Source organism: Procambarus clarkii, chromosome 65 (assembly GCF_040958095.1).
Source record: "Procambarus clarkii isolate CNS0578487 chromosome 65, FALCON_Pclarkii_2.0, whole genome shotgun sequence".
Taxonomy (NCBI): domain Eukaryota; kingdom Metazoa; phylum Arthropoda; class Malacostraca; order Decapoda; family Cambaridae; genus Procambarus; species Procambarus clarkii.
This window is the reverse complement of record NC_091214.1, coordinates 11,704,096-11,715,337: the sequence shown is the minus strand read 5'-3', so window position 1 is coordinate 11,715,337 and position 11,242 is coordinate 11,704,096. Positions and strand designations below refer to the sequence as shown.

At 47.1% G+C, this 11,242-nt stretch overlaps 1 protein-coding gene across 1 annotated transcript; it reads right to left on the bottom strand.

The window, feature by feature from the left end:
• Positions 1-2,144: 2,144 nt before the first annotated feature.
• On the bottom strand, positions 2,145-2,927 carry LOC123771180 (uncharacterized). Its single transcript, XM_045763631.2, has one exon. It carries the CDS (start codon positions 2,925-2,927, stop codon positions 2,145-2,147), a length of 783 nt encoding a protein of 260 aa, XP_045619587.2.
• Positions 2,928-11,242: the final 8,315 nt, after the last annotated feature.

The window sequence follows — 11,242 nt, the reverse complement described above, 5'->3', positions numbered from 1 at the left end:
TCCCTGTCAGGCTCGGTTCACCTAAGATGCCCCCTTGTGGCACTGCCTGCAAGGTACCACCTCACCCATCAGGGTAGGACTCATAATGACCTGGTCAGTGATAGTCATCACACAAAAAAATATTAATAAAAAAAACTCGTGGAGAGTTGGGCGACAAGTGCGGCACGACAGTTTTACTCGCCTGTGTACTGGGGTGTACACAATACCAGCCAGCTGGACACCAACTAATCAACAACGTTTTTTCATTATCTGGAGACGAAATCGGTAATGTTTCCTTCCAAACAAGATATTCTCTGTCTTGGAGTATTGATGTGTTCTTCCTCACAAAATGGATGATTTAAGCTGATGGGTGTTCAGAGTCTTAAGTTTTCCAGAGAACAAAACTGTGTGCAGCCTGCTAGCAATGGTGCCGGCAGCGAGATTCCTCAAAAAGACATCTTCCCCAAAAAGGCATCTTCCCTTGTGATGTAGGGTCATTCTATTGTGCACAGAACAGGTGATTTTTTTACATAAATACCTGTTCTCATTGTTTTCCTTCGAACCAGTCATGGTTTCTGCTTGTTGCTGGTTCGAGGTCCTTAAGGGCAGAGACTGCATCTCTGAAGGCTGTCCATCTCATCTCAATGCTGTCCTGGCAATTCTGGAGTATCTAGCATCCTGCCTTCACTTTACCACTATTGCTAACATGACTCACTTTTCCACATCCATTGGGCAGATTTGTCTTTAATGGTTATTTTATTTACACAATTCAGTAATTTTCATCTTTATCCAATCAACTCGTATATTTTTATCTGCTTCAGTTGGACGATACTTGGAGACTGCTTACTGGAGGTGATATCAGGAGCGTCCTGCTTGGTGCTTGGTGCAGCTGGGTCAAACACCACTGGCTTTCTACATAAGTTAAGGAAGACTGGACATTGTATGCAGTCATGATACCAAACATGTATGCCTTCAAGTAAACACTGGGGACACACTTTGACCAGAGGAGAGGCTACCTCACTGTCCTGAGATATAGGGGGAGGGGGTCCTTGTGAAGACGCATCCTTGTATCATGGTGATCAGCACAGAACCTGCACACACACACACACTCACGTCAACAGTACTTACACATGATTAGTACCATGACAATTATAACAGATAACAGGAGAGGACATCCAAGGTCTAATATAACTTGGATGAAACTTCCAAGGAAGCAATGTTGTTGATAAGGAGGTTCATTGTCTTTCCAGACAATGATGATCCTTTTGAGTGGTTCACCATCCTCGTTTATGCGTCATGGCTTGTACACCCCCTTCAATATTAACTGCTCTATGAATAGAAAACTCTCTTCGAAAACTGGCAACAAGATACTCCTTAAATTTTCTAGGGAGATTGATTACATTATATCTGGTAAAAACTATATTACCAATCTCTCCTTCAACCAGCCGACTGATGACATCATCTTGCTTATGTGACACACATATGTAGGCAGAAGTTATTCTTGGTCAGACTGAATTCAATATGGTCTGTTGAAGTTGTTAGGAAGTTGATTGAACCATATCAACTTAGCTTGGGTTGTTGTTCCAGCCGGGAATACCAGACGCACATAGTCAGCTCCGGGGACAAGAGGAGGCAGTTCCCCTTGCTGTGTGGTCCTACCATCACCCACCTCCACATTCTTCACTCGGTTTCCTGTGTTGCCCCTCATCATTACCAATTATCTCCTACCCATGAGCAAATTCTGCATGTCTAGAATTTCTTGAAGCATACTGTGATGTAGCTGCCACTCTCTTTCCAATTTTCCATCTAATCCTGTCACACTGTTTGATTGCAACACACTTCGAAAATCAATATATACCTCACAGACGGACTCTGGTTCCATTGTTTGGAGATCATTTGGATTATCAAGCACAGCAGGAAATAGGTTGGTATGCCGGGTTGCCATGACAATGGGCCACGAGGCGCACAGCCGGGCAGATGCCTGAGATGCCTTTATTTATAAAAAAATGGTACAGCGTGGGTTTTTACAATGCTTTCATCAGGGCTATGCTTAACATTTTTGGCAAAGCTTAGGTTTACAAAGGATCTTTAAAAGTTACAAAGTGTGAATTATTTTTGGCCTAACATTTATATAATGCAAATTTTTACATACATACTAATAGACATTATTCATATTGTCGAGCTCCGGTGATGTGCTCGATGTACCGCATCCTCGACCATCTTATCACATCGCTCACACACACAGCTTTCTGAAGGTTGCGAAGTACTTCTTCGACGCCACTCTTCATCAGTCGCTCGTTGAGTGGGTCGTACGATCCTAGTAGTCCAACTATGAAGGCGTGGACGGTCACTCTGTTGTACCGCGGCAACGCCCTCATCTCCACAGCAAGATCGGCGTACTTCGTTTCCTTCTCGGTCCGTGCATCTGCGAAGGCATCCCCCATACTCTCAAAGGAGCAGGTGACGTCGATGATCAGTAGTTTGTTGTTCTTCTCGATGACGAGGTCGGGTTTGAGAACACTGCTCTTGGGACACACTGATTTTCTGATATTACTTTCCAGTGGCGTCCTAAGGCAATTATCTTGACTGTCCACTAGTGCATTGTGACGTCTTCTATAGGCATCAGAATATGTTATGCAATGGCACATGATATGTGGCAATGTTTCGTTTTGCCAAGCACATCGAAGGCAGGGCTTGTTTGCATTTGGTCGTGGGTTGGCTCCATTCAGAGGAAGCAAGTTCAATCTTGCTCGGTGTATGAAGCACCAGTCAGCAAATGTCGTGTACTCTCCATCTCTCATGAAGTGAGATGAATCTTTTTCCTGTGAGACAACACTCATTACTTTCCCTAGGTCTCGTAGGGTTTGTAGACGGACATCGGTAAGAAGTCTGTTGTGGTTTCGGATGGTCCTGGCAACTTTTCTTTTTGCGGCAGCTTTCAGAGTCATGTCACCGCATTCTATGGAGCCGCCTTCTCCATCCACTGTCCATGTCGTTTCCATCCTTCCAGAGGCATCCCTTGCCTGAGACCAGAGAGTTTGGATTTGGCCTGATCTTCCAGGCACTTCATCTTTGGAGAGATAGGAACAGATGTGTTCAGGTGTAACTACTTCTGTCTTCTCTTCTTCTTTTAGCCACTACGAGGCAGCAGTCTTCTCGCGCTATCTCCTCTGTGTCGACATCGGGCGAGTTTAGGAGTTTAAATGTCATGTCGATGAGGAATAAGTCAGTCTTCTGCTGCTAGAGGGATCCCACAGGATCCCACTCGTGTGCTGCCATAGAGGTACTCGTTGGTTGCACGAGATGGCAAATAGAGTCTTCTTGATGTGCATCTAACATCTAACAGTTTAGCATCTAACCTGGCCCATGCAGTCTTCTTAAATTTCCAGGTTCTCATTGCAAAGACTGGAGGAGAAGACAATGTCTTCAGTACATCGAGTCTTTGCCATGGAGTTAACTTGCTCATAAGAACCTTTCTCCCAAGTTTGATGTATTCTTCATTAGGAGTCATTAGACATTAGTTGGAAGCCGACGGGGCGTCCTAGGAACTTGGAGTGGTTTCCCCCAAGCCGATAATGGATGTTGGTTCCCCCAATCTGGAACTGGGTCTCTTTCTCAATCCTACCGGCGTCCGCCGACATGTGCATAGAGTAGCACTTGACTGAGTTAAGGGCGAGTGTCACGGTTTGGCCGGCTCTCCCAACTGTGCCGAGTAGAGCTTGCAGAGCTCTCTTCATTCCCAGCAAGCATGGTGATGTCGTCGGCGTATGCTAGGCAGGGATGCTTCAAGTCTGGGTCAGCCTCAGCCTCAAGGCCAGCGTTGATTGCAGTCCTAAGGATAGCTTCGATGGCAATGTTGAAGAGAAGGCCATGAAGAGAAGGCCACTTATCGGGCATCCTTGCCTGACTCTGCAGTTGGCTGGGATTTCGTTCGTCTCGCCACTAATCGTCATAACTCTTTTAGTGTTGCTGTTGGTGATGCTGTTGATAACTGCCAGGAAGTCATCTCTTGCTCCCATTCGCCGAGGAGGTGCAGCGGAGATGAGTTCAGTGGGGATGGAACCGAAGGCTTTTGTGATGTCGAGTGAAGCAATGTAGATGTCTTTGTGGCCATGTCCTGTCCTCGCTGCATCCAGATAGTGTTGCAGGGCGAAGTTGTGTTCAAGGACTCCATCAGTTGGCGTAAATCCCTTCTGGGCGGAGCACAGCACTTCGTTGTCGACGATCCAGTTTTGCAGTCTGGAGGAGAGGCAACCAGTGTACAACTTGTATATGGTGAGGCAGAGTGCAATTGATCTCCATTTTGCGATGTCATCTGGGTCACCTACCTTGGGGATGAGTGCCATCCGAAGTCTTCCAAGCCTCTGGGATGCTTTGTTGGCTCAAGCATATGTTGAGGATGGCTGTGATTATACGGCATCCTGGGTCTGCTCGTTTCAGTGGCTGTAGGGGAGCCTGTCATCTCCCGGAGCAGTATTCTCTGTCCTGGAGAGCCTCGTTGCTACTTTTTGTTCCGTGAGATCTCCTGTGTCCATTTCCCTGCGGTCTTCAGGTGGTTCAGGGATGGTAGTGATTATGTCGAGATTTCGGAGGGGGTCTTGTACGCCAAGCGTACGGGTGAAGTGCTCTTCAACTAGTTCTTTGGGGATGGCATAGCGAGCACTTTATCTTGTTGTGATGAATCTTACTGCCCTCCTCCGATTTATTTTATACAGCCGTTGGATAGCTGCACAGTCGTTTACGTCAGTGGCAGTTAATGTAGTCCATCTACCATTAGTTGGTATCTTTAAATGCTCCTGCATTGTTGTTATCTGCTGCAGCAGCTCCGTGAAGGCGTCCCCAGTCTGGGTAGTGAAGGAGATTCTGTAGGGGTCCTGAGAACTCCTCCAGCAACCATTCTCCTTCATCTTCATCAGGGGTATTCTCTTCTTGTTCTTGGTCTTCCCCTTCATCACCGGCGCCGTCTCCGTGGTCATCGTCATCTTGGGGTTGAGATCGGTCATGATGATCTGTGCTGGAGGCTGGAGACATAGGCGTATTATCATCAGGCTTTGAAAGAGGGCTAAGAGAGGAGAGTGGAGGTAGAGGAGGGGGGGAGGAGAGGGGATTGGGTGCTGGGGCAGGAGGCGTTAGGGGTGAGGAGGCGGGCATGGACTGGGTAGACTGTGGGTTGGGTGGGGAGTTAGGAGGAGAGAGGGGCAAGTGAGGACCGGGTAGAGTGCGGGTTGGGGTAGGAGTAAAGAGGGGGAGGGGGCAGGTGAGGACTGGATAGACTGTTAACTGGTGAGGACTGGGTGCGGAGTCAGGTCTGGGTTGTCGGCGGGCTGCTGCTTCTTGCACTCGATTGGTTTTCGCATGGTTGAATAGTCCTCCTTTTTTTTTTTGTGGAGAAGCTTGAGGTGCACATGTCCAACCACTTGGGCTGGACGGTAGAGCCACGATTTCGCTTCATGCAGGTCGGCGTTCAATCTCTGACCGTCCAAGTGGTTGGGCACAATTCCTTTTCCCCCGGCCCATCCCAAATCCTTATCCTGACCCCTTCCCAGTGCTATATAGTCGTAATGGCTTGGCACTTTCCCCTGATAAACCCCTTTTTCCTTTCCTTGAGGTTCATATGGGGCACTGGTAGCGGTGTCTAACTACTTCTTGAGGTCTGTTGGCAAGGAATCGTCATAGTCTTGGACATTTGTGCATTCTGGGGCGAGTTCCTAAAACTTTGAGGCACCCTACACACTTCTGAACCTTCCTATTTATCGGAGGGTATGGACTTCACGTAGATGGCGGGCGAGTGACTGTTGTTTGCTTGTCCATACCGTTCCTGTATATATTTTGCGGCAGAATGTCTCTGTACAGTTGAAGTGGGGAGGCAGGGGGAACCAGGTGGTGAGCACATCACCATTCCGCTGGGGTTGTCGTTTCAAGTTTGGTGACTGGGGTCGTGGAGGGATTGGGTCCCCTGCTGCCTCTTGGTGGTTACTGCTGCCACTGTCACTTGTTAGGCCGTTTCCATCTTCAGCAGGAGTAAAGTTGGTTGTTCCTCCCTCTGTGAATGAGTTCCCCCGTGTGCTGGCTAAGGGTGCCTGGTTGGGGGACACGCTTGGGGAAGGCGAGCCCAATAACTGGATCTCTACTTCAACTTCGTCTTCCTCTCGAGACGACTTCATTGGCTGAATCTCTTCATTAACTAGATACGATGACTGGATCTCTTCTTCTTCAACTTCTTCCTCAACACGAGGTGAGCTCAATGGCTGAATCTCCATCAACCAGAAGTGGGTCCTGGAGCTGGAGCACAGGGTCTTAGTCCTGGGGTGTAGGCGACAGGGAGTCGATGAGAGAGCGCTGTGTTCCGTCATAGAAGTCGTCAGAATCTTGAACAATTCTCCTGGCGCTGTTGAAGTCGGTCCTCCTGGCGCTGTGGAAGTCGGTCCTCCTGGCGCTGTGGAAGTCGGTCCTTCCATCGCTACTGGAGTCTTGCCCCCATCATCTTTTTCCATCTTCGTCTTTCTTGCTGTTTGATATTGGGTGGCAGCCCATTTCAACAAGTAATAAAGGCCAGTGTGTTAGGGCCGATGGCGAGCAGGTGCAACGGGATCTTTGCAGTAGGTGTCAATCTTACCTGGAAGGAGCGTGGAAGTCCCTCGTATCAGGACTGGACTGGCCTCGTCAGTCCCTCAACATGAAATCTTGGCCATGATTAGGGGGGGTTGCAGATCGTCTAGAGCTGGTATGTGAGCACTGCAATTGCAAGTGTGTAATGCACATTTCATGTGCATTCACTGGTAGGTCAAACGACCTGGACAAGAGTTCAGGCAGCTACTCTTGTGGTTAACAGGCCTGGGGAGCCGACCCGCGTCATGGGTGTAGCGAGCTCTTCTCGGTCGATCTAGGCGTTTGGGCCCATCCGAGGGAAAGGTGGCGCAAGCCCCTTGGTGAGACGATTGGCGGCAATGGTGGATCATGCACCTTGCAGGCCGACCGGCGGTATGGGTAGCGCAAGCCCCTAGCGCTACATGACTTGCAAATTTAAGTGGACTCAGCACACTTAAAAGACGACTTGAACGGGGCAACCTTTGACCTCCTGATGCTTGATTACTATACTTCGATCTTAGCCAAAAGACCGAGACTCGCTCAAGTTAGACACGTTATCACCTAAACATTGCCTTAGTTAGTCACAAACGAACTACATCCACAACCTTTTGCCATTGGGTTGTTCTCTTACTAGCCATTTGACTGTTGTCATAATCCCTAAGTAAGTCTCGTAGTATAGAACATTTTCCCCATTAATCAGTGAACCTCCTGGCGTCTCATAAATCAATAAAAAATGTCTAGCGTCGAGGTAAAGTTGAAGAAAAACCACAAGTTTTTAGGGTGAAATTATCTACATGTCACAGCATCCGAGTCGAAAGGGCTGGTAAGTAGGGTAAAAAGGATGGGGCGAGGATGCAGGAAAACTTGGAGGCAGCTTGGGATAGGAGGTGGAAGGGTAATACTGTGGTGTGGTTTTGGGGTGATGTATGATCTGAGATGTGATGATTTGTGTGGTGCTCGCATTTTAATATGGTGGGGTGCAGCCGGCTCGCCGTATCGGTTGTGTGAAGAATGTGTGAAGTGAGTTTGTTTAGCATGTTTAGGGACAATTATCTACCTTATTTCACTCCAACCACGAAGCTGACTCGTTTTCTGTTGAGGGATGTTGAGGTTCCTGGTTCTGGCTTCTGGTCTCCTGATGAACAGTTCCCACACACACACAGGTTCCTCCGTCGCCTTCGTGGTAACGGGTCCTCGCGTGCTCACATCCAACAGGTACTGCCTTCCTCCTCCTATTCTCTGGGATACTGGAGACAAGGTACCTCCGTCGTCGTCCTCCACACTCACTGGCACTGTCGACTCTTCACAGTCCAGCACAGCTTCCTCTCGCCTTAACTGCCAGCAGATTTGGGCCCGGCCCTAGCTTCTCGCTTGATGTGCAAGACGTGGTCCTCTAGTGGGCGTCCCAGACGTCACCAGCCCAACGTTCCTTCTGCTGCAGACTCTTGATATGGCTCTTGGCTCTTCAATCCGGTCCGTCCTTGCCTCCGGGCACTCCATGGAAGTTGGATGACCTCCCAGACTGTCTGCAGAATCGAAGCGGAGCTTAAATCTACTGGTAAGGGCTCTCTAGGTCTGGAGCTCGCTCGAGCGCCTCCGCCTCATGACGTCACACCGCCCGAGGGCTCTCGTCATTGGTCACTTCCGGCATGTGACCTCACCTGGCCAATCAGGTGCCGGGAAGCGTCTGGACGTCTTGGCGGGAAACAGGATGGCTCGTCACCGTCCTGTGCTTCAAAAGGCGTAAGCCCCCTACATTATCAAACCTAGCTGGCCACTTTACAGCCAGCTTATTCACGCTCAACGCTTTCCCACACATGAAAATGTTCCCTGAACATTAGAGAACACTTAGACTATGGAGATATGACTTTTCTAAGCCGGGAAGGAAGAAATATAGGGGTGATATAACCGTCACAAATAGATACCATTATAAACCGTTATAAATAAATTATATATTATTATGGTTTATACCATTATAAACCGTTATAAATATAACCGTCACAACAGATACCATATGTAAGATATGAATAGATTAGCATGTAGTATAATGAGAGGAGAGAAGAGTGTTGAACATAAAATTTGATTTTAGAAAGTACACTGATCGTTTTTTCTACTCTTTTGGGGTTATATGTTGCGGGTGCTGAAGTTTAGTCTCTTGTCTATATATAGGCGAAAGAACTTTCCATCATTTTTATTGCTGATGTTAACATTGTCTATATGAAGCTGAATTCCATTTGTTTATTTGGTTCCAAATAAAATGTAGTTGGTCTCTTCTGTTTTTGTGTGAGTTTGTTGGTTGACATCCATAAGTGAACTTTTTGTTAATTCGGTATTACAACATTATTTAGTGTGTGTGGGTTGGGGTCTGGGCGTGATGAAGGTAGTATCGTCAGCGAAAAGTATAGGGTTAAGAATGTTAGAAATATTAGGTAGATCATTGATGTATATAAGAAATAAGAGAGGTCCTAGGATGCTGCCGTGGCACTCCTATGGTTAATGGTAGAGTGGTGGAAGTTATATCAGTGATGGCTTCATATTGGTGAATTTTCCATCATTTTTATTGCTAATGTTTACATTATCTATCTGAAGCTGAATTGCATTTGTTGATTTGTTTTCAAATAAGATATAGTAGGTCTTTTCTATGTTTAGTGTGAGTTTGTTGGTTGACATCCACAAGTAGACTTTTTTTTAATTGTTTACAACATTATTTAACATGAGTGGGTTGGGGTCAGATTAGATGAGTAGTATCATCAGCAAAAAATATAGTTTTAAGTATGTTAGAGACATTAGGGAGATCATTGATGTATATAAGAAACAGGAGGGGTCCTAGGATGCTGCCCTGTGGCACCCCTATGGTTAGTGGTAGAGTAGGAGAAATTATATCATTGATGGCTACATATTGGTGTCTGTCACTAAGATAGGATCGGATATAGTTCAGGGCAAGGCCACGGATTCCATAATGGTGGAGTTTAAGTAAGAGGTATTTATGGTTAACAGTATCAAAGGCCTTTAGGTCGATGAAGAGTCCAATTGGAAACTCACTTTTGTGGGCTGAGAAGATTAAGTCAAGCAGACTGACAATAGCATCTTTGGTACTCTTTTGGGAGTGGAAGCCAAATTGACAGGGACTTAGTATATTGAATTTTACAAGATAGGAGTAGAGCTGTTTGTAATTTTTTTTTTTAATATTTTTGATAATAAAGGTAGATTTGATATGGGTCTGTAATTATTTATGTCTGCCATGTTACCTCCTTTATGAACTGGCGTTACTCTTGCTTTTTTAAGGATGTCAGGGAAGGTATGACCTTGTAGAGATTTATTGAACAGCAAGGCTATGGAAAGTGCAAGGGCATGGGAGACACTCTTGTATACCATGGATGGTATTTCAGTTATGTTCCCAGCTTTGGATTTTAGTGAGTGAATGATGGACACATCCTCAGTAGGGCTGACTGGAGAGAGGAGAAGAGAGTTTGGAAAACTACCTGAAAGATTTGTGGTAACATGTGTCTGGGTCTGAGGGATTTTCCGGGCAAGGTTAGCACCAATCAATGAAAAGAAGTTATTAAATTCAGTAGCTGTTTCAAGATCTGTTCCAGGTGTATAACCATCCTTGAAGATTATCTAGTTATGTGAATGTTGTTTAGCTCCTAGGATGTTAGAGATGGCTCGCCATGTGCTTTTCATGTTGCCTTTTGCTTCTTTGAATCTATTCTCGTAATAGAAACACTTTTCTCTTCTTATTTTACTGGTAAGCACTGATGAGTACCTCTTAACTACTTCCTTTGCAAGTAGACCAATCCTATGTTTAACCCTTAAAGTGCGCATCACGTCATATGAAGTGTAAATCGTTTTACCAGTCAACTGCGCTTCACGTCATATGACGATTATGGGTACCGCGCACGATTTGAATGGCCCGCGGTGTAGCTGGGGGTCCCATACGCTGCCCAGGGGCTCTAGTAAACAGCGGCCATTTTGAAAAAAATTCCCGCTCACGAACCGAAGGCATGGGAGGCCTCAGTTTAGCGAGAGTCACCATGGCGAGCACACGGTCAAACGCCTCACGGGCACGCACCACTCAGTCCCTCACCCCAGAGCAAATAGCCCACGAATTATTCTCTGAAGGTGAAGAAAGTGTGTTTGATGATTCAGACAACGATGAGGATTATACACAATTGTCGGGTGATAGTAGCAGCAGCAGTGAAAGTGAGAATGACCGCCATGCCATGGCGAGGCCTCTACGCTCACCCATGCCTCCTCAGCCAGTTTCTACCCCAATTCTACCACGACCTCACAGTTCCTGTGGATATTTTCTGTTTGAGGGTGACGAGTCAGAGGGAGGTGACTCCTTTTCTGGGTTTAGTGACTCAGATCATAGTTTTATTGAGCCTGTGGCTGGTACCAGTGGTGTAACTGGGCGAGAAATTGTCGCGTCAGCAGCATCACGCCCGGCCAAGCGCCACCGCATCGCACCACATGAGGGACCAAGACCCTCGTGTTCACGTGCATCCACCTCGCGTGCATCCACCTCACGTGCATCCACCTCACATGCACCCACCTCACGTGCACGTAGCCGCCGTGCTTCTCGCAGACGGTATTCAGCTCCTGGTCGCCGGTATGCATCGCTTCCTCGCCGTCTTTCCTCTGCATCTCGCAGGACGCCTGGTGAACTTGAGTG